This window comes from Ursus maritimus, unplaced genomic scaffold, assembly GCF_017311325.1.
Source record: "Ursus maritimus isolate PB19 unplaced genomic scaffold, ASM1731132v1 scaffold_6, whole genome shotgun sequence".
Classification (NCBI taxonomy): domain Eukaryota; kingdom Metazoa; phylum Chordata; class Mammalia; order Carnivora; family Ursidae; genus Ursus; species Ursus maritimus.
The window spans coordinates 74032478-74060343 of NW_024426774.1; the positions used below are offsets into that span (position 1 = coordinate 74032478).

The 27866-nt window shown below is 45.1% G+C and overlaps 1 protein-coding gene across 5 annotated transcripts in view; it reads right to left on the minus strand.

Annotated features, from left to right (window-relative positions):
• The window catches only part of LMAN2L (lectin, mannose binding 2 like), a 37918-nt gene that overhangs the window by 1448 nt on the left and 8604 nt on the right, over positions 1 to 27866 (minus strand). The window contains exons 1-8 of one of the 5 annotated variants that reach the window (XM_008699801.2): positions 24512 to 25136; positions 23191 to 23309; positions 20021 to 20138; positions 19165 to 19247; positions 5458 to 5490; positions 4214 to 4375; positions 4010 to 4124; positions 324 to 443 (exon numbers count right to left, since the gene is read on the minus strand). In XM_008699801.2, coding sequence (XP_008698023.2) covers positions 324 to 443; positions 4010 to 4124; positions 4214 to 4375; positions 5458 to 5490; positions 19165 to 19247; positions 20021 to 20138; positions 23191 to 23309; positions 24512 to 24749 — 988 coding nt within the window. In that variant the 5' untranslated portion in view covers positions 24750 to 25136. Of the gene's footprint in view, positions 1 to 323; positions 444 to 4009; positions 4125 to 4213; positions 4376 to 5457; positions 5491 to 19164; positions 19248 to 20020; positions 20139 to 22424; positions 22506 to 23190; positions 23311 to 24511; positions 25137 to 27866 lie in introns of those variants that run through there. The other 4 variants (XM_040623541.1, XM_008699802.2, XM_040623540.1 and 1 more) reach the window with 4 other exon arrangements.

Sequence of the window (27866 nt, forward strand, 5' to 3'; positions counted from 1 at the left end):
CTGAGGAAGCAAGAGAGAAGCAAGTCAGAATCAGAGAGCCCACCCAGCTGGGAAGGCATCAAGTCTCCAGTTCCTGACACTCATTTCTGGGAGCCAGGGGGCAGACAGACGCTCCCTTTCCAGGTGCCTCGATTTAAAAACTGAGCTTGTCTGTACCTTGGAGACCAGTGGAATGGCAGGAGCGCGTGCTCCATGTTCTTCAGGGCAAGAACACAGAAAGGAGACGGCCCAGCAAGCTGTGGGTGCAAGGCACCTCAGACCTCCCAGGCACAGTGACCTCCTCTCCAACCACAGGACCATTTCCTGGGATCCCCTGCGCTCACCCTCAGGCAGCTTCATGTTGTCTACCGAGGGCAGGAACACATCTCGATGCAGCTTCTCCTCTTCTGGGGTTCTCTCCACCGTCAGCTCGAACAACTTCAGGGAGATGACATCATGATTATCTAAAGGAAAAAAGCACAAGGAGGAGCGAAACCACCTCAAAAAGAGGTATCTTGGGAGTATCTTGATTTACACTTCTGATTTACAGCTAATTAGCGTGACTCTGGGGTTTTTTTTAGAAATTTATCTATTTTTAAGTAATCTCTCCATCCAGTGTGAGGCTTGAACTCACGACCCCGAAATCTAGAGTTCGATGCTCTACTGAGCGAGCCAGCCACGTACGCCACTAGCAGTGACTTCGGAAAAAATAATTGAAGCCTCTGTTTTCTTTCATCTAACAATAAGGATAGGGAACAGGGAATATTCTACATTACTCAGGATTTAAAGTTTTTATCAACAGGCATGCATTACCTATACAGTTTAAAAACTTAGACATAATGTAAGCATTAAAGCCCACCTCGTAAGTAAAACCTTGTAGCAGTGAGGGAAGACACAACACCACAGCTTCTTTCTGTGCGGACGACACACCCAAGCAAGATAGGAAAAGGCCTCACAGCAGCTGATTAACGGGCCAGGAGCAGGGAAGAGCTATTGGCATAGCGCACGCTTCCCTTCTGGACCAGGACTAATTCTCTGCAGCTTCTTGTAACCGTGACCCTGAATCTCACTAATAATTACTAGAGAAAGGATCAAGGGATTAGGGACTCAATTTTTTTTCTCTTCTTATTTTTTAAGATTTTATTTATTTATTTGAAAGAGAGACAGAGAGAGACGCAAGCAGGGGGAGGGGCAGAGGGACAAGCAGACTCCCTGCTGAGTAGGGACCCCCCCCCCAACACAGGGTTTGATCCCAGGACCCCAAGATCATGACCTAAGCCGAAGGCAGATGCTTAACAAACTGAGCCACCCAGGTGCCCCTTTTTTTTCTCTCTTTTTGGAAGTGTCATAATCTCATCGATTCAAACGTATCTGATGTGTTTCCATACGCTGAACTTGTATATCTTATAGATGTCCAACGTGACCCATCTTTCTCCAGTGGGGGCCTGTTCAAGTTGGCTCTTGAGCCTTTTTACATGAATCCAGAAGGTTTTGACTGTCTTCCTTGTTTTCCTGGGACGTTTCCAGCTTGTTCATTTCCTACCTCAGACCTGGCATCAGTCGTCTCTCCAAGAAGCTCTTGTTTCCTTTAGCGGAAACTGGTATTAAGAGACCACAAATCTGAATGCTGGGGGTGCTTATGGCTACCAGGTTGGTTACTAGAGACTGGATTTCTTGCCATTTCTTTCTTTCTTTTTTTTTTTCATTTTAACATGTATTTTATTTAACCCAACATATCCAAAAAAACTATCAACATGCAGATGATATAAAAATTATGGATGACATTTTTTAAAGATTTTATTTATATATTTGAGAGAGAGAGAAAAAAAACCTGAGCAGGAGGAGAAGCAGGCTCCCCGCCCAGCAGGGAGCCCAATGCAGGGCTCAATCCCAGGACCCCGGGATCATGACCTAACCAATTGAGCCACCCAGGCGCCCCATGGATGACATTTTATGTTCATTTTCTAAGTGTCTGAAGTCTGGCGTGTATTCTACATTTATAGTACATGGCAGTTTGGAATGGCCCTATTTCAAGTGTCCAGTAGCCCCCTATAACTGGTTGCTACTATATCGGACAGTGTGTATCTAGATCATTCTTCTAGTTGACTTCTAAGACCTATGTTAGGCCCAAAGAAAACTCTGATCCTCATAATGCAACACTATAGTGCAAAACAGATTTGCACAGGGCACTTTCTGCCCTTTCTACTCCCAGCTGAGGAACTCGAGTTTGCGGTAATAATTTGGGGACGCCTCAACCATTCATTCCCCAAACTCCTTCCCAACTTGTGTCTTCCTAATGCACTTTGTCTTGACTTCTGGCAGAAGAGAGAAACCATATCATGTTCCCATTTTTTTCTTCCTCACACCTAGACAGACATCCTTTGAACCAAGAAATTTAGAATTTTTGTATATGGGGGAAAATCTATCGACTACATATTAGGATTATTCCAATTGCAACCTCTGTATGGCTCCAGCCATGCGCACCAGAAGCCCTGGTGCACCGTTTCTCTGTGATTCTCTCCATTCTGCCTTCTTCTGTGATCTTCATCCTCCAGCTGGTGGCAAGATAGCTGCCCCAGCTCCAGGTGAGTGGCCCTCACTTCCTTCCTGAAGAAGGAGGAGCACCATTTCTATTAGTAGGATAGCATCCACAGCTGCTTAGACTCTTAGAATCCTTAGCAGACCCCGATAAGAAAAAACTAGATTTGCCTTCAATTAGAGAAATGTTTTTACTGTTTAAGCCACAGGACAAGATAAAAAGCTGGGGCAATGCTCCTTACAATGCAGGGGCATCAAAGGCTGGGAGAACTGGAATGTGTCCTCAGCCATTTTCAACAATCCACTGCATAAACAATAAGATGCCAACAGGGCACCTGGGTGGCTCAGTCAGCTAAGTGTCTGCCTTCAGCTCAGGTCATGATCCCAGGAGATCGAGCCCTGCATCGGGCTCGCTGCTCAGCAGGGAGTCTGCTTCTCCCGCTGCCTCTACCCCTCTCCTCCCCACTCGTGCTCTCTCTCACGCCTGCTCTCTCTCTCAAATAAATAAAATCTTAAAAAAAAAATGCCATCAAAAAAGACCTTAAGAGAAAGACCTAATTTGTATTTAGGGATATCCTACCGGCAGAGAACAGAGACTGACTAATACAGGCATTATCACTAAACATCTAGAGCCAAGGACTCATTCAGATAAACAAAAATTATTTCATACCAGCTCTATTCATAGTGAATTATACTAGTCAAAAACCCCAAAAGTTCAGTGCCTTACCTTTTCTCAAAAGAGGTTACGATTAAAGCTCAAGCCAAGGGACAGAATAAACATAGAAGGGGAAGCTACAAATTAGGAACAAGTAGAAGAAAATCCAGAGATAGAAAAGTAAAAGAACCAGGTACTACTAATGCCACATAAATCAAGCAGGAGTTTCAGAGTAACTCGTCAAGCCAGCTCAAGAGAGGACAAAGAGCAAGGACTGAGAACAGAGTCCCATACGCAGTGAGGAAATGGAAGGACCTTTGACGAGAATAGTGCCACCGGCCTGGCAGAGAGGCACGGGAGGTCCGAGCGCAGTGGGACGGAGCGGTGGGTGGCCTGCACACACAACACTGTCAAAAGTCTGCACACAAACAGGGTCCAGGGGGAGGGGGCAGTTAGAAGAGGGACGGCAGAGTCAAGGGATTCAAGGAAAAGCTTTGCTAAGAGAAGGGGAATTCGGCACCTCAGAAGGTGGTTGGGAAGGAACCAGAGATCACGAAGCACAGAACTCCAAACACGGCCTAGAAGAGCTGGCTTGCTGAAGAGGCAGACCCTGATCTCCACCAGCACCAAGCGTCTCCTAGAGCCAACCGCACTAGCAGAGCCTAGGCCCGGGGCGGGGGGCTTAAGGGTACCAGAACGCCAGAAGAGAAGCACTGTCTGGATACGTGCTTCCCACAGCTCTGCTTGTCTGGCTGTCCCCGCTGAGAAGCCTCGCTAAGGGCCAGCTCTCGAGACATGACCTCAGTCAGGACAAATGAAGAACGCGTGTGGCAGTACCCGAGAGATCCCCAGTGATGGACGAGGTGCCAAAGTAGTAGCCCCGGGGCAGACGGACCCCGGGCACCTCGATGCAGTCCCTCCACTCATGCTTGCCATCGATGTCCATCATTATCTAGAAGAAAAAGAAAAGATACATCAGGGCCAGGAGAGCAGGTGCAAGGCAGCCCATACCACCAACTGGTCCAGAAAACAAGGACTCACCGTCAAATGCCTCTTGACATAGCGAATCACAAGGAAGGTGTCATAGTGCAGATTGCGGACGATGGCTGTACAGCCCCCCAGCTCTGTAGGCCGCCCATCGCGCTCATGATCGTAGCTGAGGGAGCCATTGTTCACCATGGCTGAGATATAGGGGAAGACCCGCTGGGAAAGCAGGGAAGGAGGAACAGAGGACAGTAAGGAGGCGCTCTCAGGAATGCCTGTACAAACAGCAACAGGAATTTTGCACACACAAGCTGAGCCCCTTCCAGCAGACCGGACGAACGACCATTCCGCCTCATCATTAGCAGCCCCTGAGAACGCACTCACATGGTCAAAGAATATGGCCCAGGAAGCAACAGAACTCTCTACTTGCCTTCAGGAATCCTCCTTGCTACCAACCTGGGGGTGGGGGCCTGAAATGGCCCCCTCTGGAGTCTGACTCGAATCCTTCCAGAGATCACTATTTGGCACCCACATACATACATGGCCCAGGACTGGTGGTTTCCTTTTTATGTATATATACCTATCTCCCCAGTTGCCATGTAAACTTCTTGAAGGAAAAAAATCACTATACTTCTATGTCTCCACCTTCCATCCCCCACAACCTCTCCCCCCACCCCCTCCAGGTAAGCGTTTTGCACATAGCAGGTACTCTGAAAATACCTGTTTGATCAGGGAAATCCTTCCATTCTGGAGAGCTCCTTTCAAATTTTCAAATCCTATAAGCATATGATGGATGCTAAATGGATCAGGCCTCAGAAACAGCACTGCCAGAACCAGGCTGCTGGCTGGTGTTCTCCAGCCACAAGGACTGTTCTCAGTCGAAAGACCTTCCAGCCCACTTAAGCTTCACCTACACATAACTTCTCCCCGTGACACCCTGGGCAAGTTCTCCCACTGCAAGTGTCCCCGTATGCTACCTATCTTCCCACCTACTTCAGAGGCCCTGTCTCTCCAATAGAGCTGGAGGAGCGAATTCTTCCTCAGAAACGAGGGGCTAACCACTTAAGAACCAGCCCAGTGCTGAGGCAGTGCAGAGGCGGGGTGATGAAAGGAAACATGCCACATGCCACTTGTCTGGTGACTTCCTCATTGTCCTCAACAGTCAACATGCAAGGTGGAGATGCAGTCAAAATCCGAGACTGGTGACTCTCAAGACAACAGCTACATGGTGTGAACAGGAGCAAATGCTGGCTGGACACATAGGGAACAAGGCATGGCCATGGCGGGTCAAGACTGAGTACCTGGACTCCTGGAGAATATCGCCTCTTCTGGGCCTGAGAGGGTCCAGCAGGTTATTATAAAAACGAGAGAGGACACAGAAGACAGGAGACCAGGTCATAAAGAAGCAGCCATGGAAGAGCTTTGACCGAGCTGTGGTGGATGAGCAAACCGATCTAAATCCCCAAACAGAACTGTACGATCTGTGGAGGACATTTAGCAAGTCCTTACACCCCTAAAAATGCCGGGGAAAGCTATGTGCACAGACGCGTGTATGTTTTCTAAGGAGAGGGTCTGTTACTGTCCGATTCTCAAAGGGGCCCACTAAGAAAACCTCTAAGGCTTTCAGAGACTTCACAAAACACACAGCGTCATACTGTCCAAGAAGGCCCCACTTCGCTTATGTCCCTGAGTCGGAAGGCCAGGCCATATGTTTTGTCTGTGCCCAGATGATAGTACTTCTGTAGCAAGGGGAGACACAGGACTGACAAACAGGGCTAAATTCTTCCAAATTCAAGATGGCGTTTACTGCCCAGGATCTCAGCATAAGCTCTTGCCCAAAGGATAAAAATCCCACCACTTGAGAGACAATGAAGTTAACTCTAATCCAAAGGGATCGTTTACCCTCTAATTGAACCTCGTGGATATTTATTTCCAAATAGCTGTTGTCATTCTAACCTACAATATGTGGGCGAGGAAAAAGCTCCGTGGGAGCACTGCAGCATGGCAGATTTAGAAAAATTATGAGGCTCAAGGATGTTTAGCTTTGGTCTAAAAAACTACTACAGTTCTAAGCTACTAGCGACAAGAGAAACCTATGCGAGTTCAGCCCAGCCCTCCCCTATGGGAAGGATGCGTGAGGGTGGAGAGCCGAAAGCATCCCTCCTTCTATCAGTGAGCACCTGTTTCAGATGCTGGGGGCTCACAGAGCTGACATCAGAATGGAAGAGACAAACAATAAGTAAATTATTTCAGAGAGAGAGGTGCCTGGCTGGCTCAGTTGGAAGAGCATGCAACTTTTGATCTCAGGGTCATGAGATTGAGCCCCATGTTGGGTACAGAGACTACTGAAATAAATAAAACTTAAAAAAATATATTTCAGAGAGTACTAATGCTCTGATGAAAATAAAACAGACAACATGATAAACTGATGAGGGAACAGCTCTCTGAGGAGACAACATCTGAGCTGAGGCCTCCATCCCTGGAGGGAGCCAAAAAAAGATCTGCGGACATAAGAAGCATGAGGTCGGCATATTCGAGGACCAGAAGGAGACACCAGGGTCTGAAACACAGCCAGTGAGGGAGAGGAGGGTGTGAGCTGAGGCACAAGCCAGATCCCGCTGGGCCTTAGAAGCCACAGTGAGGCGTGCAGGGCAAGCAGAGCAGCCCCCCACTGCTCTGCTCTTACGCCGCTGGTGGAATAGGCACAGGATACAGAAAAGTACAAAATGAATCGGTGGATAAGCCAATTCCCAACACTCCTCGTCTACAACTATCATTTAGAACAAGGGAAGTTTTAGTATGCTGCCAAGCAATGTACAGAAATGGGCTTCTGACGGGAATGTGCATAACTTCAGTGAACAATTAGGGAAAAGAAGAGATTAAAAATGCCCTGGGTAGCTCATTTGTCAACCCCAGTACGCATGATTACAAGTTTACGTTGCACCCTTCAAGAAAGTGCCCAGCGCAACTGTCCTTAACCCATGGGAGCCTTCCTCTTCCCAAGGCTGGTGAGGCATCGATTACCTGGTGACAGCCAGAGGTCAGCTGGTCCCCAGCATCACCTGGGAGAGCTTTTCAGCTGCAATCACATGTGGGTCCCTCAGTCAAAGAGTCTCATTCAATGGGGGTGGGGGGAGGGGCACAGGATCATGTATTTTTCAAAAAGGACCACAGACAGTCGTAATGTGCAGCCAAATTTAAGAAACACTGCACCAGACACAGCACCCCACAACTTTGGAGCCCGTATCTGTTGACTTCAGCAACTCGTGACTTGGCCTTCAACTTTTCACCTCACACTAGTAGTAAGTCTTTAAATGCCCTCTTATTTTCCATGCCCAGTCAGGAGTTCTTAAGTGTTCCTTGGGAAGCCACTAATTTCACACAGCAGCTCATTTTCTTTCCTTGGAAAGCAGCCTATATATAGCTAGAACCAAAGGCTGAAGAATCCCTCAGACTCAGGCAAGGTGGTAGTTTCATTCCTAATTTAAGAGTCACTAAAAATTAGGCACTCCTACCTATCGTCCAAATGATTATTGCCTGTAGGGTGAAGAAATGTTCCCAAATTTTTGTACTACAAGGCCACTTTAAAAAAAAAAAACAAGACCCTCTACAGGGTAATTGGATATTCAGCCTATCTCGACCGAAGGGAGACCCATGAACCTGTGGACTTATGGATCCTATGCTAAAATTCCACAGATCCCAAGCACACAAGTAATTATAAACCACTAGACAGAAAAAGGAGGCCACATGGCCTCTGTAATCAGGGAGACCTGGGCTCTAACTGCAGGTATACGTTCAGCGCTGTATAACTTGGGTGGATTACGTTAGCTCCTTGAGAGTCCATTTCCTCCCCGTAAGCAGAGTGAATAATACAGAGCTAGCTCACAGGGCTGACCATGAAGATGAAATGAGATATGTAAAGCCTTTAGTACAGTGTCTGGCATTCAGCAGGGAGTCAGTAAATGTTCATTCGATCAAAGACTAACAAATCCGTAGACACAAACACTATGCACAGGTGTGCACATATGAGATCAAGCCAGGTACGCATCTTTTAGGGCAGTAATCCCCAGGCCATTGGCTGTCACAGATGGTAATATCTCCAAAAATATGCTGGGGATTGACGGGTTTGCCATTTTTGACCTATAAACATTAAAATACAATAATGACAAAACCACCATCTATAATAAATATTTTTAAAAGAAAATTTTAACACCAAAAAAAGAATGATGGAATTTCATAATAAACAATTAAGCATTTATGAAAAGTCACTTTACTTTTCCTATTAAGACCAGTGAAACTGGGGCGCCTGGGTGGCTCAGTCAGTTAAGCATCTGCCTTCGGCTCAGATCACAATCCGGGAGGTCCTGGGATCGAGCCCCACAGCCAGCTCTCTGCTCAGCAGGGGGCCTGCTTCTCCCTCTCACTCTGCCTGCTGCTCCCCCTGCTTGTGCTTTCTCTGTCAAATAAATAAATAAAACCTTAAAAAAAAAATCAGTGAAACTCGTTACCAACCAATACGAGTTCATGAACCAGCATTTGGGAGCCACTCTCTTGGAGCCGTTGTTTGCAACCTAAGGCATAGTGCCGTGGAGTAAGCTGGCCAAGTTTGCTCTCTGGAACCTAGATGTGAAGAACAGGAGAGAGGGAGAGGAGGGGGAAAGAACAGAGCCACAACAGCTACTGCCAAGATGGCTGCAAAATGTCCCTTGGGAACGGCATTTAGTGGTGTGAACGAGAACAGCTGGCATTTTCAGAGCACTTACTCTATGCCAGGCACTGTAGTCAGTAATGTGCACATACCCATTCATTTACTTCTCACAATCCTAAGAGGTGCTATCAGTATCCCCATTACACTGGCAAGAAAACGTGTTTAGGTAGTAAAACCAGGCTTGGAAGCCAGGTAGTCGGGCCCCACAACCCTGGCTCAATCTCTATGCTTCCTTGTTCTCAAATCAATATGGAAAAGTGATTAGTATATACTGTTAGAAACCAACAAAACAAAACCCCTCGGTCTCTAATATAACCTGAAACACAGAAATATTGGAGAATGGTTCCAGATTTTTAAAAAGGAAAGGAGGGGTGGGCCTGGGTGGCTCAGTCGGTTGAGCAGTCAGGTCATGATCTCGGGGTCGTGGGACTGAGCCCCGCATTGGGATCTGTGCTGAGCGCAGAGTCTGCTCGTCCCCCAGCTCGTGTGTGCGTGCTTGCTCTCTCTCTCAAATAAAATCTTAAACAAAAAAAAAAAAAGGAAAGAGGGGCGCCTGGGTGGCTTAGTTGGTGGAACATCCGACCCTTGATTTTGGCTCAGGTCATGATCGCAGGGTCATGGAAGGGAGCCCTGTGGGCGGTGGGGGGGGGGGGGTCCTTGCTCAGCATGGAGCCTGCTTCTCCCTTTCCCTCTGCCTGCCGCTCCCCCTGCTTGTGTGCTCGCTCTCTCTCTGACAAATAAATAAAATCTTAAAAAACAGAAACTAGGTCTCAATGCAGCTCAGTCTCGATGCTTAATCACATCTAGAGAACTTGCCAAAATTCTCTGGACCTAGTTTCCAAAGGAGTCTCTCTCTTAGAAAACATTGCCTCACCTAGGACTGAAAAATGAAGTCATATCCAAGCTGGAACAAGGGAACTTAAGGGGCTGTGGGGTTCCTTTACTGATATAAAGATTACTTCTGCCCACAATAAAGAGACCAAGAAGGATCACTGTCTTCATCACTTCAGAGAATGTGTTTTTAAAATGGATAGCACCATATTGTTAATTTTTTTCCAGTTTCTTTTTTTTAAGATTATTTTTATTTATTTGACACAGAGAGAGAGGGGGTGGGGTGCACAAGCACAAGCAGGGGGAAAGGCAGAGGAGGAGGGAGAAGCAGGCTCCCAGCTGAGCAGGGAGCCCAACATGGGGCTCGATCCCAGCATCCTGGGATCACGACCTGAGCTGAACGCAGATGCTTAACCAACTGAGCCACCAAGGCGCCCATTTCTTCTGGTTTCAAGGAGAAAAAACAGTCATCACCTCACAGACTAGAGAAACTAGACTTCCAAGCAGGCTTGATCTGGTAAGAACAGTGAGCTGTTCTTCCACTCTCCGACCAGCTGTTTCTGCCTCCTGGGGTAAGACCCAAATAAATGTCTCACCAGGAAGAATGAGGGCCAAGGCTCAAAGGACTGTTCTTCTGTGCTCTCAGTCACAGAAAGCCTCTTGTGATCATACTCTGATTTCAAGTGAAGAAAGACATTCCTGCTCCACTGAGTTCCCTGTAACTTTTCATCAATATCTGGGTTCTCATGAGAAACTGATGACCCAGCTGATGACTTCGTAATGACAAGAACAGATGATCACGTCATGTTTCAATCAACATTTTTTTAAAAAACAGCAATGCTAAGATATAATTCACATACCACATAATTCACCTATTTAAAGTCTATAATTCAATGGTTTTTAGTATATTCAGAGTTAAGATTATGATTTGCCACAATGAATTTCAGGACATTTTCATCACCCTAAAAAGAAACCCTGTGTCCATCAGCAGTCACTCGCCATGCCCACCTCTGTCATCTACTTTCTGTCTTTATAGACTTGCCTATTCTGAACATTTCATATATATGGGATCACACAAAATGTGGTCTTTTATGACTGGCTTCTTTCACTTAGCATAATGTATTCAAGGGTCATCCACATTAAAGGACCTATCAATGCTTCATTTCTTTTTAATACTGAATGGTATTCCATTGAATGAATATATATTTTGTTGGAGTACCTGGATGGCTCAGGTGGTTAAGCATCCAACTTTTGATTTCAGCTCAGGTCATGATCAGGGTCATGAGATCAAGTCATGTGTGGTGCTCCACACTCAGCAGGAAGTCTGCTTGAAATCCTCCCTCCCTCTCCCTCTGCCCCTCTCCCCACTCACGTGCACACACGCACACTCTCTCAAATAAATAAAATCTTTAATATATATATTTTTTTGTTTGTTTACTCATCAGGTGATGGGACGTTGAGTTATATCCATTTTTTGGCTATTATGAATAGTGCTATGAACATTCATGTAACTTTTTGTGTAGACACGATTTCAATTGCTCTTGGGTATAGACACCTAGTAGTGTAATTGCTGGATGATATCAACTCTGTATTTAGACATTTGAAGCACTGACCAACTGTTCTCTAAAACAACTGCCCCATTTGACATTCCCACCAGCAGTGTATGAGAGTTCCAATTACGCCACACCCTTACCAACACTTGTTACGATTTCTCTTTTTTATTTTAGCTACGACTAAATAGCCACAAGTGGGTGTTAAGTAACATCTCATTGTGGTTTTGATTTGTATATCCCTACTGGCGAATGATGTTGAACATCTTTCATGTTTATCCACCCTTTGTGTATCTTCTTTGGAGGAAATACCTACTCAGATCCTTTGGTCGTTTTTTTAAGATAAAAATTATTTTTAAGTAACCTTTATACCCAACATGGGGCTCAAACCCACAATCCCAAGATCAAGAGTCACATGTTCCACCAACTGAGCCAGCCAGGCACCCCATTTTTTAGCTGAGCTGTCTTTTTTACTATTGAACTATACCTAGAATATATAAAAACAAGTCCCTTATCATATATACAATTTTCATTGATTTTCTCCCATTCTCTGGGTTATCTTTTTACTTTCTTGATGGTATCCTCCAAAGCACAAGTTTCTGTTGTTTTTTTAAGTAGACTCCATGCCCAGAGATCAAGAATCGGATGCTTAACTGACTGAGCCACCCAGATGCCCACCCCTGAAGCACAAGTTTTCAATTTTAACAAAGTCCATCTCAGGCACCTGGGTGCCTGTCAGTTGGGCGTCTGCCTTCAGCTCATGTCATGATCCCAGGGTCCTGTGATCAAGCCCCACATCAGGATCCCTGCTCAGAGCCTGCTTCTCCCTCTCGCTCTTCCCCTCCCCTCTGCTCGTGCTGTCTCTCTCTCTCTCAAATAAATAAGATCTTAAAGGAAAAAAAATGAAATCTAACTCATCTTTTTTTTTTTGTGGCTTTTGTTTTTGGTATCGTATCTAAAAAAACCTTTGCTTGATCCAAGGTCATGAAGAATCAACCCTATGTTTTTTCTTAGAGTTGCATAGTTTCAGCTTTTACATTTAGCTTTCCAGTTCATTTTGAGTTAAACTTTGTGTATGGTATGAGCTGGCGACAATTTCATTATTCTGCAATGTGGACATCCAGGTGAGTGAGCACCATTTGTTGAAGACATTTCCTTCCCCATTGAATTGTCTGGACAGCTTTATCAAAAATCAACTGATCATAAACATGAGGACTTATTTCTAGACTTTCAATTCTATTCCATTGATCTGTAGGTCTAGCCTTAGGCCAGTACCACGCTATCTTTATTACTGCAGCTTTGTATTAAGTTTTGAAATAAGGAAGTGAGTCCTCCAACGTCCCTCTTCTTTATCAGTGTTATTTTGGCTATTCTAGTTCTCTTGAATTTCCATACTGATTTCAGGATTACCTTGTCAATTTCTGCAAAGAAGCCAGCTAGGCTTCTGACAGATACGCAATGTGTCAAATCTGGAGACCAATGTGGGGAGCATCATCATCTTAACAATATGGTTGACCCTTCAACAATGTGGGTTTGCACTGTACAGGCCCACTCCATGTCAATTTTTTTTTAATACAAAGACAGTACTGTAAATGTATTTTCTTTTATGATTTTCTTAGTATTTTCTTTTCTCTAGCTCACTTTATTGTAAGAATACAGTATACAATACCTATAACATACAAACTGTGTTCATCAGCTGTTTGTTATCCGTAAGGCCTCCAGTCAACAGTAGGCTATTAGTAGTTAAGTCTTGGGGGAATCAAAAGTTCTATGCAGCTTATCGACTGGGGGGGGGGGTCAGTGCCCCCAACCCCCACACTGTTCAAGGATCAACTATACTGGGGCACCTGGGTGGCTCAGCCGTTAAGCCTCTGCCTTCCGCTCAGGTCATGATCCCAGGGTCCTGGGATCGAGCCCCGCATTGGGCTCCCTGCTCGACAGGAAGCCTGCTTCTCCCTCCCTCACTCCCCTTGCTTGTGTTCCCTCTCTCGCTGTCTCTCTCTGTCAAATAAATAAATAAAATCTTAAAAAAAAAAAAATCGGGGCGCCTGGGTAGCTCAGTTGTTAAGCGTCTACCTTCGGCTCAGGGCGTGATCCCAGTGTTCTGGGATCAAGCCCCACATCAGACTCCTCTGCTGGGAGCCTGCTTCTTCCTCTCCCACTCCCCCTGCTTCTGTTCCCTCTCTCACTGGCTGTCTCTATCTCTGTCAAATAAATAAATAAAATCTTTAAAAAAAAGGAAAAAAAAGATCAACTATACTAAGTTTTCTGATCCATGACATAGGATGTCTTTCCATTTACTTAGATCTTAACTTTCTTTCAACAGTATTTTATAGTTTTCAGAGTGTACTTTTATTTAATTATTTCTAAGTATTTTTTTTTAAAGATTTTATTTATTTATTCGACAGAGATAGAGACAGCCAGCGAGAGAGGGAACACAACAGGGGGAGTGGGAGAGGAAGAAGCAGGCTTATAGCGGAGGAGCCTGATGTGGGGCTCGATCCCATAACGCTGGGATCACGCCCTGAGCCGAAGGCAGACGCTTAACCGCTGTGCCACCCAGGCGCCCCTATTTCTAAGTATTTTATTCTGCATGATGGTATAAATGGAATTGTTTTCTTACTTTCATTTTCTGAATGTCCAATGCTAGCATACAGAAGTATAATTGATTTTTGTATGTTGATCTTGTATCCTGCAACCTTGCTGAATTCATTTATTAGTTCTAGTAGTTTTCTCGTGGATTCTTGAAGAGTTTCTATATACAACATCATGTCGTCTACATAAATGGTTTTAGTTTTCTTTGCAATCTGGATGCTTTCTATTTTCTTTTCTTATCCAAATGCCCTGACTGGAACCTACGGTACAATGTTGAATAGAAGTAACAAGAACAGCGGCGCCTGAAGGGCTCAGGTCAGTTGAGCATCTGACTCTCGGTTTCCACTTCGGTCGTTATCTCGGGGTCCTGGGATCATGCCCCTGAGGGCTCCTCACTCAACTCAGAATCCGCTTGGGACTCTCTCCCTCTCCCTCCGTTCCTCCCACTCATGCTCTTGCTCTCTAAAATAAACAAGTCTTGGGGCGCCTGGGTGGCACAGCGGTTAAGCGTCTGCCTTTGGCTCAGGGCGTGATCCCGGCGTTCTGGGATCGAGCCCCACATCGGGCTCCTCTGCTAGGAGCCTGCTTCTTCCTCTCCCACTCCCCCTGCCTGTGTTCCCTCTCTCGCTGGCTGTCTCTATCTCTGTCGAATAAATAAATAAAATCTTTAAAAAATAAATAAATAAATAAATAAATAAATAAATAAATAAATAACAAGTCTTTAAAAAAAAAAATTAACAAGAACAGATGTCCTTGTCTTATTCCTGGTCTTAGAGTGAAAGCATTCAGTATTTCACAGTTAGGTAGGATGTTAGCTGAGGGTTTTTCATAGATGCCCTTTATCAGGTTGAAAGTTACCTTCTATTCCTGATTTGTTGAGTGTTTTTATTATCATAAAGAGATACTACCTTTTCTCAAATACTTTTTTTACATCTATTGATATGCCCAATATGGTTTTTGTCCTTTATTCTATTTTTTTTAAGTAGGTTCCACACCCAACATGGTACTTGAACTCATGACCCTGAGATCAAGAGTTGCACCCCCTACTGACTGAGGCAGTCAGGTGCCCCTGTCCTTTATTCTATTAATATGGTCTATCATATTAATTTTCAAATTTTAAAAGTTTTTATTTATTTATTTAAGTAATCGCCGCACCCATCATGGGGCTCACACTCAGGACCCTGAAATCAAGAGTCTCATGCTCTGGGGCGCCTGGGTGGCGCAGTCGTTAAGTGTCTGCCTTCGGCTCAGGGCGTGATCCCAGCATTCTGGGATCGAGTCCCACATCAGGCTCCTCCGCTGTGAGCCGGCTTCTTCCTCTCCCACTCCCCCTGCTTGTGTTCCCTCTCTCACTGGCTGTCTCTCTCTCTGTCAACTAAATAAATAAAATCTTTAAAAAAAAAAAAAAAAAAAAGAGTCTCATGCTCTTCTAACTATGCCAGCCAGGCACCCCTTAATTTTCAGATTTTAAAGCAAATGAAATTCCTAGGATAAATACACATGGTTGTGGTATATGACCCTTTTTATGTTGCTGGATGTGGTTTGTTAGTATTTGGTTGATGATTTTCATGTCTGTATTTGTAAGAGGTATTGGTCCGTAGTTTTCTTTTCTTGTGATGTCTTTGTGTGGTGTTGGCATCAGGATAATACTGGCCTCAAAGAATGAGCTGGTTAGTGTCCTCTCTTATTTTTTGTAAGAATTTTTGAGAAGAACTGGTATTAACTCTACTTTCTATGTTTAATAGAAACAACCAGTGAAGCCATCTGGACCTGGGCTTTTCTTTGTGAGTCATTTTTTGTTACTAATTCGATCTCTTTTCCTGTTTTGAATCTATCCAAATTTCCTATTTCTTCCACTACCACTTTAACAACCGGTTACGATCTGGCAGCCTCACGAGGGCACAGGTACCTTGCACCCCCAAACAGTGAAACCTTGACTCACTCACCTAAACTACAATTCCTATGTTGCTAACAGGGAAACTGAGGTTATGCTACTTTTAACAATTGGTCCTGATTTCAGAGAGCCAAGCTAAACTGAACTCCCTCCCCCCCTTCTCAGATGCATTCCTGGTTGCCAGTATTTTCCCCATATTTCCTCATGAACAAATGGGGCTGCAAGTAAGCTGAGCAAGGTCATGTGCTCTGGGGACAAGGAAACAAGAAACCAGAGAAACATTTTTACCACTACCTGGAGGGATCTGAGGAATTGTTCCACACCCCCTCCTGCCAGCTCCTGTTCTCCTAGTCCAACACATCTTTATGAGACATTTGCAAGTTTTCAAAAGGTACCGTATTTGTCACCCTCTTCTTATGTACTCAGAAATAATAAAGCAAAATGATGAGATCGCAGGCTGGACGCAAACCCTCTGCCTGTGTGTCACGGAAGAATGTTTTAACCTTCCTGCACTTCAGTTTCTTACCCATACTGTAGAGATGACAATAACATCTACCCCGGAAGAGCTGTTACAACATACACAAGTGCTGGAAACAGTGCAGGGCGCCTTTATGTATGATAGCAAAGTAAACCATGCTGCCAGCAAAACACACTTGCTTTTACCCCCTAAAATAGTTCCAGGTTGTTGGAATGCAGAAAAGAGTACATTTTCTATACTCCCTGCACTGAATATAAGCTCTAAGAACTGAAATTACATAGGAGACGACATGAGAATAATAAATGTCTCCACTCTGAAGGAAATCAACCTGGCAGACGAAACAATGGACGGGAGGAGGCAGAGCAGCATAATTAAAAGCACAGCCTCCAGAATCTGGTAGACCTATGTTCCAAACCTGACGCCACCTTATATTGGCTGTGACCTTGAACAAGACACTTCTCTAAGCTTCTGTACTCACTGGTAAATGGAGGAGAAAAAAAATACTAACTCTAAGGAGTTCTGATGAGGATTAAGACAATATTTGTAAAGTACCTGGCACATAATAGCCACCGAATAAACAGAAACCACTTTGATTAGTTTTCTTAAATGTCGTTTTAATAAACAAATGTGTTTAACAGGTAAACAACTAATACAGAAACAAGGACCTCATGTTGGTCCAGGGATTCCCAATCCTGGCATTGTGACTCACCTGGAGAGCTTTAAAAAAGTAAGGTTGCTTACACTGCATCTAAGACACACAGAATTATACTCTCTGAGGTTGGGGACTGGACATCAGTATTTTTATTGTTTTATTTTATTTCATTTTTTAAAATATTTTATTTATTTCAGAGAAGAGAGGTCCTGCACATGCACTTGGGGCGGGGGGGAGACAAAGGGGGAAGGGAGAGAATCTCCAGCAGACTCCATGCTGAGCGTGGAGCCTGACACAGGGCTCGATCCCACGACCGTGATATCATGACCCAAGGCAAAATCAAGAGTCTGACGCTTAACTAACTGAGCTACCCTGGCGCCCCTGGACATCAGTATTTTTAAAGGCACTCCAGGCAATTCCAATGTACAGCTGGGAGTGAGAACTGTAACAGCTAGCCAGAAAAGAAGTCCCAATTTTTACCAACTGAAACTAATTTTATTGATTAACACCTACTCTTCTTACAAAATAAGCCCATCAGCTCTGCCCTCCCAAGTGAGAACTACTATTATCTGATGGTGAAATGGAAGCTAAGAGAATCTGAACAATTTATTTCTGGAAGAAGCAGAGAGCCAGGTTTAAAAGCCCAGTCAAGCCCGAAAGCCCGTACTTCTTACTCAGATGCAGCTCTAACTACCACTATTTCCTCAGCACGACTGCAAACCCAGTCATGACATTCTCCTCATTAAAATCCTTTATAGCACTTACCCGCTTAGAATAAGGCCCAGACTCCTCAACAGGAACAACTTACTTCCGTATCGGGCCCCACAGTGTGCATGGTGAGGATGAGTCACGTACATTCGGATGGCTCTGGTGCTGGTCCAAACAGCCAAACCACCAACCACCCGAGGAGACACCACCCAATTTCAGGGGCCAGTCAACTTGCCCGACAGGGAACAGTGTTAATACTAAGGACTGCAATGGGAATAGTGGCCCCTGAAAGTGTACAACATGGCAAGACTGGCTCTGTTTTTCTTTCTAGCATCATCTCTCTCTGATCCCCCTTTCCCCTCACACCCACTGTCCCTTCTCTCACTTTATCACCTTAACACATGCTTTTCCCTCTGCATGGCACACTGGCTCCTAATTCTGCAGACTTCAATGTAAATGTCACTTCCCGGAGGAAATCTTCCCCAACCACCACCACTACCACACTGTCCCGCTCCAGGTTCGACACGCCGCTGTGTCTTCCACGGCACCCCAGTTCCCCCGGGAGCGCTCTCACACCTCAGTGCTACTGAGTGTGAGAACCACGCTGGTCTTGCTCACTAACTCCCGCCACCTAGAAAGTCCTTGATGTATGGTGAAGTGAGGAGGACTAGCGGGAACACGGAGAAGCTACTCTGTAACTGTCTCACAACCAAAGGTTATCGTCCTAACTCAGGTCTCCTGTTCCACCTCCCTATGGTGAACTCCGTGCGCCATGCTAAAAACTGTTGAATCTGGGTGTTGCATATATGATGATGTGTTCTTCCAATTTTTTTTAGTTTGCAATTTTTCATAAAAAGCTTTTAGGGAAAAAATAAACAGTTCTATCTCCATCCTTAATCCTGCCTTTCTTGCTATTATTTAGCTACGGGATACCCATCACGAACCTGTCATAATCACTTGCCCACCAGCTGATGGCAGAGCCATCGGGCAAAGAATGCAAACCTGTTGGCAGTATAAGAAAGTACTGAAGAACCCTAGGGTCAGCCAACAAAAAGCAAGAAGTTTCTTCTGCCAACAGCCAGAAACCAGATTGCAACAAAATGCTGGGACTCCGTCAACTTCCTTTTACAACCTTTCCTATAGGAGAACAGAATTGCTGTTCGGGTCTCAAAACAGGAAGAAGAAAAGGATGCTAGAAAGAGTGAGCAAACCACAGAAGAGAGCACAGCGGTGATCTACTGAGTCAGGGGAGCTGAGTTATATAAATTCAGCTTGCTCTGGTGTGGGCCTAGGAGCCAAATCACCAACCTGCCATGCATGCTCAATCCCAGCAGCTACCTAGTGTGCACAAAACAACACTATTAACACTAAAGAAAAAGTCCCCAATCATGACAACCATTCCCAAAGGACTGTGCACCATAAACGCTCCTCTCTAGAACACTCTGACAAGGATATTAACTTTTCAAGTTCAATAGATGAAGAAAATAGAACCAAACCCCTCACTTTCTATCCCCTGTTCCCTCATGAACATTCCTGAGGCAAAGGACTATGATGTCAGTGCAGCTGACCTAAGCTCTGACACTTGCCATTACCTCTTGCTGCTTCTCCTCATTGGGGTACGTGTCTACAAATACTCCCAGCCCCACAAATTTGTCCATGTTTCCAAACACAGGCCCTAGAGAGAGAGAACAGATGATGAACAATGAAATAAAGCCAAGAGTTGATAAAGGACTAACATATCACTATGATGGAGGAAAAAAATTCAAATGACTCCCAGGTCTCTCTTTAAGATGAGCAAACATATGTAAAAGCACCCAGCAAAGTGCATGGCCTGTAACAAGCACCCAGTAAAGTCTGCAGCTGTTTGTTCTTAAAGGCAGGGGGAAGAGAGAAGGCCACTGCAATGCTGTTCAGCACTACAGCTGCTGCCTGGTCCAAACCGGTTGCTAAGGCGCCCCTAAAGAATTCTGCTTCATGAACGCTTGGTGACAACTATACCCCTGAGAGAGAGCTGAATTCCCAGGTCCCACTTCTTGTTGCAAAAGAGATCAGGTCAAATCAGGTTGAATTTGCCATGTCCTTGGAATAACGGCTCCCACGCAACTCCCGACTCAAGGAGTTCTGAGACCGATCACTGTGCATGCTCAAAAGAAGTCAGCTCACCCAATCATCCGTGTTCGGGAGAGCTGGTGCTTTCACCTAGCCGATAGGCCAAAGGGAAACCGGAAGGAGCTAATAAGCAAGATCTCGCCCCAGGATGCGTGAAGGTCAGCTGCTTTATTAGGACTCAGACCCCATGCTAGAGACCTGACAGGCTGGTCTTCATCCGCAGACATCAAGGGAATGGGAAAACTGCTGGCACTGTGGGGACGTATGCTTCTCCAAAAGAGGGCACGTGAGAAAGCAGGCCTGTTGCACCCCACACAAGAGCACCCAGGGTCCCAATACCTGGCTGCATCCGATCCTTTGTGTACCAGATTGCCAAGCCATCCCCATGCAGATTCTTCTTCCCTTGTCCGTGGATTTTGAAGTGCACCTGCAACTCCCAGTCTCTCAGGAAGCACGGCTAGAATGAAAAAGACACTGGAATCAATGAAGAGCATGAAATGTGAAATCCCTCAAGCCCTCATAGTGGTCTAGAGACTTGGAAAATATAAGTTCAGGTAACACGAGGCAAAGGGTTGAAACTAAAATCTATGACTTGCTAAGTATTTGCATCATAAAATTAAATAGGGTAGGCAGTCCAACTGCATATGATATTTAATATGAAAAGTGAATAAGCCTCCCAATTATTTTCAATATCTCCCATAGAAACAAGACAGTACTCTAAAGTTGGAAAAGACATGAGACTGCTAAGTTAGACTGCTGTGATCTTACAGCAAAGCCCCTCAGCCTAGAGAGTACAGGTGGCTCAATTAACACTCATTTGCAACTTCAGATCACTCCACTGACAGATTGTAAAAAGCCTGGATTTCAAGAAAGGTCAAAGCCTCATTCATTACATAAGAATTAAAAAAAAAAAAAAAAAAAGCTAAGTCACTATGCAAAGGTTTCCAGGAAAAATTAGCAGATATGTAAACAACTCTAATTAGCTAGACTTGGCCCAATGCCAAGCTGAGGGGCAAGCCAGAATTCCCCAAGAAGGGGTAAGTTACAGTCCCCCAAAACCTCATGCCCATGGCCAAGAAGCATAAACGTACCAGGGGAGAACACCACCATCCCCATCGCAGGGCCAGCCTCTGGTGGAAAAACATTAAGAAGGTGGGTACTAATCAGACTCCTGTGTTTATTTTTTGGGGTTTTTTCTTTAACTGTGTATCAAAAGCTCAGAAAAATGGCGAAGGAGGTAAGTGGATGGTTACATGCTCTAAATAGCTGAACACTTTCAAGGAGAGAGCAGCGTAGGTATCTGGCTTAGAGAGGCTCCTGACTAAAGGTCACTATGAAGAAAGAAGGGAATGAGGGGCAGACAGGCCAACAGGGTTCAGCCAGAACCTTTAACAGATTGTTCCGGCTCTTGAGCAACATATTGCTAGATCAGTTTTAGTTTCCATTTTTAATTTCTGGGAGATCTTCCAAAAGTGTTAGTATCAGGAGCACAGAGTCAAATGAAAGGGGGGTGAAGCTACTTCTGAATTCACCCAAGAATACTGCAGTCTCCGGTAGCTTACCCTACCCTGCAGAGCCCAGTCCCTGTGCTGTCATTCTGGGTTCCCCTCTTTCTACTGCTTCACTTAGATTGCAGGACAAGAGTGAAACTCAGTGGCAGGAAGCTGCCACAGGGCCAGTGGGTGGCTGTTATCTCCCCTGGGACGAGGCCAGGGCCAGGGAGGTCCACACGGAGCCAAGAGGTGTCTGCCACTTCTCCTTGGCCTTCTCTAGCGCAGCCTTTGCTCAGGGCTGTGTCTCCTAGAGCTTCTGAGACTTGGCTGTACATTAGATTCACACAGGGAGCTTTTCAAAATCCCTGTGACCACAGGCATCATCAACTCCAGTGGACAGCTAAATTTGAGAACCACTGTTCAAACAAATACATCCTATTCAAATGACTCAGAAACAACTCCAAAGCTCATTCTGATAGTCAGATAACAACGACAACGACAACAAAAATACTGCATCAGGGAATCTGAAAAAAGATCCTAAACTAGAACTGTTGCTTAAAGAGTTATAGCTAGAGGCAGCTAGCAAGACAGCAGCAGGGCATCTAGCCCTGGACATAGTCATTTAGTAACCTGAGACCTCCATCACTGAAACTTACAACAGATGCATAATGTAACAACACACATTTCTGTAACCATTTTAACTTTCCAAAGCGTCTTCAGGTCTTTTGTCTTACTTTCACAATAACCCTAGTGGGCGCATAGAAGGTATTATGAAGCTCATTTGGCAGCTGGAGAAACTCAGCAATGAGAGAATTAAGCACAGGGAGGGCTCACAGTGGGTCTGCGACACAGCTAGATCGGGAACCCAAATTTGTCAACTGCCAGCCCTTTGCCTCTTCTACCAGAACACACCGCCCTGTACTCTGTCCAAGAATAAGTTCAACACTACAATCTGGGTTAAGAGGCCAGCTTGTGCAAATAGCTCACGTAGAAACTTCTCTTATCCCTCTGTTCTGTCAGAATTCTCTGCCACATAAAATGAACAGGGAAAAGAAGTCGTTCTCTTTGCTGAGGTGCATTTATCTATGACCATGAAAAGTCATAAATCAAAAACCACGAAAAAGTTAAGTTCTTAGCTTATGAGAACCCAAGAGAAAGTATTAAAGGACGCCAAGGTCATTCCCAAAAGTAAAGTGGTTGTAAAAGATTCAGAAAGAGCCCTGGTAACCAAAAAGAAAGCATCGTCTTACACTTGTACACAATCACAGTGCAGCCACACCAGGAATACTGCATTCACTTCTTGCCGTCATAAGTCAAGGAAGACAATGTAGCTAGAAAAGGTCCAGAGAAGGACAAATAAAATGACCACGGGGCTCAAAGTGGCTTTCACATGAAAATAAAATTTAAAATTAGACTCTTCAAAGTGAAATAACAAAGGGCGGATACTGGGATGAAGTTTAGGATAAATTTAAAAGAGCAGTCTTCTACTTTACAAAGTAATTAAATGTGAGTTAAGTTGTTAACCTCCAAGAAGTAAATACTATCAGGTCAATCAGGAATTAAAGACATTTCAGAAAACACAGGGGTGCCTGGGTGGCTCAGTCGGTTAAGCATCTGCCTTCAGCTTGGTTCGTGATCCCAGGGTCCTGGGATCGAGTCCCACATCGGGCTCCCTGCTCGGAGGAGAGCTTGCTTCTCCCTCTCCCACTGTCGATCCCCCTGCTTGTGCTCTCTCATTCTCTCTCTATATATAAAATAAATAAAAATCTTTAAAGAAAAAGACATTTCAGAAAACAGAATCAAAAATGGATTATTTGCTATAATTGGAGCAATTGAGAGCATTTCCCTACATATCTGATTTCGCTATGAAGGTCATCATATTCTCTGAAATGAAAATCCTTGATATCCACAGAAGTCAGAGCACTGGGGATAAACCGTAAAATTGAGTCAATATGCCACTGGTAAACTTTTTAGGGCTTTCTGGGTCATCAACATAGGAGGGAGAAAGATTCTTACCACCCGGTTCCACAGGGCACCCTGTTTACTTTGCATATCTGGGGTAAGGCGGATATACTGGGTCATCACCATGGCATTGCCCATCAGATTCCACAGTGAGGAACTGCCTGTGCCCACACCTACGGGGAGGAAATAGATCAGTTCACACTCAACACCAACCCATTCTGAAACCACCACAGACGCTCCTAAAGCTGGAGCCATGATCTTTTTCTCCCTTTCACGACACTCGATTTCCTACCTTCTGTCTTTCATAAATCTCAAATCCTTACCATCTTGACAGCTTCCTTTCACTAAGCCCTTCTCAGGTGAAGACCCCAGAGCAGGCACATCAGAGCTATCACTTTATCTGTGCTGCAATAACCATAGCTCAGATCCATTCCTCCCATTTTATAAGTAAATTTTAGCACCATATAAGAAAAAAATTTCCCCAGTTCTACCAAAAAGAGCTTGACTCTCAGGCCTCTGGGGCTTAATCACATTCTTTCTTTAAACAATTCAAGTGTGAAGGTACTTCTCCCAGTAGCTCAGGCTATAAGCCTCTTGCAAGTGAGAACGTTGTGTCTGTACAATCCACAGTTACAGCAGAGACAGCACAGATGAGGCATTCGATGCATCTGCTGAGTGAATAAATAATCACCCTTGGCAGCTGTGTATACACTCTTGCACTTTGAGCTTTGTCTGCTGTCCCACACTCTAGTGGGGAAACAGACTTCTGTGAGTTAAGCCGTCTGCATTGATTTGATCCTCTCTTTGTAGCTATCGTAAAAATTTTCTGGTCGATATGCTGTGCCTAAGAGCCTATGAACCCTAAACCGAGCAAAGCTAACCAGCCTCTTTCATCAACAGGGTTCCTGGACTTCAGAACAGGTGTTTTAACCGGCAACAGAATTTTTATCTTCTTTCTCGGGCCGGCCAAGTTCTCACCCAGTTCTGCCTCCTGCTTCATTTCTAGCACATCCACAGCTCCATCGGGAGACCGGCTCTTTGCTAGTGGCCTTCAGTCACTACCCACCATTTGCAGTTCTATCCCTTCCCACATTCCTCCTGTCCAACTCCGATCCCCCCTTTGTCCAGGCCTAGCGCCAGTGGCATCCGAGCCCGTGTTGGACCTGCTGGAAACTTCCAAAACGGGGGGCGGGGACACCTGACTGCTGCCCTTTGGACCCGTGGCTCCCAAACGCGGCGAGAGTCCCCATGGGCCCCCACCCACCGCCCGCAGTTTCCTTAGGGCCACGAAGACTTTCGCCACCCCGGTCTCTACCACTGAGCTCAGGTCCCGAAACCCTCCCCGTGCACGACCACCTCGCCCCGGGCGCCTCACCCTGGTAGGGCTTCGACAGCGAGTGCTCCCGTTTCAAGTACTCGAACGTTTGACCCGCCCCGACTTGCCGTGGCCCCTGCCCAGACCCCAACAAAAGAAGAAGGAGCAACATCCTGGACCCATTCCGAGCCGACAAACGCCGCCGCCACCGCTGCCACCACCCAGAGGGTCCCAGAGTCGCCGCCATCTTTCCCACAGCCGTCCCTTCATTAAAAGCCCGCCCCGTATCCCAAGCCATTAGCCCAGAGAACCATCTGCCCCGGGTCCCATTGGCTCTCCTCGAGCCCCCGCCCCCGCAGGTGAGCAGCTCACCGATTGGCTGGCTTGGGTATCAGTTGCCTTGCCAACCCAGGAAAGGGGCGTTGCCTAATGCCTGGCCTCTCTTATTTGCATTTGTCCTGCGCTCCACTAGGCCTGCTGGGAGACGTAGTGATTCCCGTTTTGTCTCTGCGTTCTGGAGTAAATGTAAAGAGATAAAATGTTTCTCCGAGTTTCACGCAAACGTTTTATCCTCTCTGCCATTACATACCCTGTGCAGGGCTATCCATCGGATGTAGAACTGAACGGAGAAATAGACAATCGCACAATTACTGTAGCAGGACAATTTTCAGGAAAATTACCAAATTTCTAAAAGACTTGAACAGAACGAGGAACTTGACCTGATGAATTTATAGAAACTCCACACAACAATAGCAGAAGACACGTTCTCTTCAAATGTAAAAGAAACATTTACCAAGATAGCCTGGGCAAGACAAGTAAAAAAAACCACCTCCACAAATTTAAAGGGAATGAAAGCACACGAAGGATGTTCTCCTATCATGACGGAATTACACTAGAAATTGACAACCGAAAGATTTCTGAGAAATACCCAAATATTTGGAAACTAAACAACTCATTTATAAATAACCCACAAAGAAGTAGGAAGTGTTGAAGGATGGCAGTGAGTCTTCTAAGAAATGGAACAGGGTTATCAATCCTTGCCCTGGGTGCCACAGAAATCCACACAAAAGAGTGTGAAACCAAAAGAGTGAGAGTCATCCCATCTTCCCACCTTTTCCTCACCAGTTCCATCACCCAATCAATAAATAATCAAGTCCTGATGATTTTATTCCTAATCATCTCTCAAAAAATCCCATCCTTTCCATCCCTTGCTTTGTCCTTCTCCCAAACCCCCAAACCTGTGTGTCCCACCGGTTACTCTGATCACCGTGATCCACGCGGCCACCCAGGTGATCTAAACCATCTAACCGTGCCATTTCCTGAATGTCAGGGGTAAATGAGTTGATACTGGTAAAGCTCTTAAATAGTGGCTGGCACGTAGTAAGCACTATATCATCATCATTATTATTATTAACTGAGCCCTTTGTGGTTGCATAACCTGTGAGGAAGAGATTTAAGCCCCTCAACTTGGCACCCAAAGCCCTCTGTCACCTGGCCCTGGCCCTTCTCTGGCTTTATTGCCCACAGCTTCCTTTCTTCATCTATGTGCTCCAGCTTTCCCTCTTCCCCTCTCCTTTTCCCCAGCCCACTTCCTCCTGGGGGCCTTCCCAGACCTCCTCAGGCAGTGGCAGTTGCCCCACTCTGAGCTCTCAGTGTTGCCCAAGCACATTTTTACAGAGCACTTGCCAGGTCTGTGTCTGTCTTCCCACTGACTTAACCAACATTAATTCTCTCTTTCCTGAACATAAATATATTTAATAAGAGAAACATGAATGTAAGCCTGTTTTATGAGTGGTCAACATCTTAAAATGAAAACTGTCGAGGCACCTGGGTGGCTCAGTCGGTTGAGTGTCTGCCTTGGGCTCCGGTCATGGTCCTGCAGTCCTGGGATTGAGCCCCATTGGGCTCCCTGCTCAGCGAGGAGTCTGCTTCTCCCCCCCCCCAACCTGCTTGTGCTCTCTCTCACTTGCTCTCTCTCTCTCAAGTAAATAAATAAAATTTTTAAAATCAATCAGTCAATCCATCAATCAATAAAAATAAAATGAAAACGGACACAACCATCCGGGCACCTGGTTGGCTCAGTCAGGGAAGCATGTGACTCTTGATCTCAAGGTTGTGAGTTCAAGCCCCTACATTGGATGTAGAGATTACTTAAAAATAAAATCTAAAAAAAAAATTTAAAAATCAATAAATCAACTGTCACAACCACTGATCAATTTACACACTCCATACGAAGTAGATGTTTGGTAATACAACATAGGAAATTGCAATGAATCTATTCACATCATACCCTAGCTTTAAAACCAGTTGTGGATCCCAATTACCATAGGATAAAATCCAAACACCTTAGTGTAGCAGTCAAAGCCCTTCAACCTGACTCGAATCAGGCTGTACACATGTCTATTACAATGTGTGTCACCCTGAATTCTGTAGCTCAATTAACAGATTATGTGTTTGTCTCCCTGGCAAGGCTGGAAGCTCCTGGCCACAGGAAGCAGGTCTTACTCATTTCCTATCCCAGGCCTCACCCACTTCCCCATTCCCTAACCCGCCACCCAGCACATAGTAGGAGTTCCATTTGTTTCTGAATAAAATTATTTCCATTATATTTCTCTGTCAGCTGGAATTTTTTTATTGTAAATATACATAAAGTCAAATTTACCATTTTAACCATTTTTAAGTATATAGTCCAGAGGCATTAAATACATTCACGTTGCTGTGTGACCCATCAACTGGATTTTGGATAGCGTATCTCAGCATACCTCATTGTAAAGTTCACTGTGATAAAGGAGAGGGGAATAAAGGAGAGCGTGACAGACAAAATACGCAGGACAGTAAATCAGATGATTTTGTTCAGATTGTTGCAATAGGGAGAATGCTCATTAGTGAGGAACATATCAAAGAGAAGAAAGTGGAGGGGGGCGCCTGGGTGGCTCCGTCGGTTAAGCATCTGCCTTCAGCTCAGGTCATGATCTCAGGGTCCTGGAATCAAGCTGTGCGTAGGTCTCCCTGCTTCTCCCTCTCCCTCTGCCCCTCCATCCCTCATGCTCTGTCTCTCAAAAAAAAAAAAAAAAAAAAATAATAATAATAATAATAAAGTCTTAAAAAAAAAGAAGAAGAAGAAAAGGAAGGGGGCCTGATGTTACATATAGGCAGGTAAACAAGGGAGTCATCATGAAAAAGGATGGAGATGGTTTTATCTGAATCACTGAGGAAGGGCAAAAGTGGGTTTTATCTCAGAATATTCTAGAGCAGGATAGTCCTTTGAAGTTAGCCATCTCTCAGAACTCAAAACGGGGTAAGAGGGGACACAAAACAGTGAGGGGATTTCTTGACTATAGCTGCTTTCCAGAAGTACAGGGTTCATAAAAAGTTCAACACTGTTACAGTCTTGAGGGTGTGCAGGGAAAGAGAA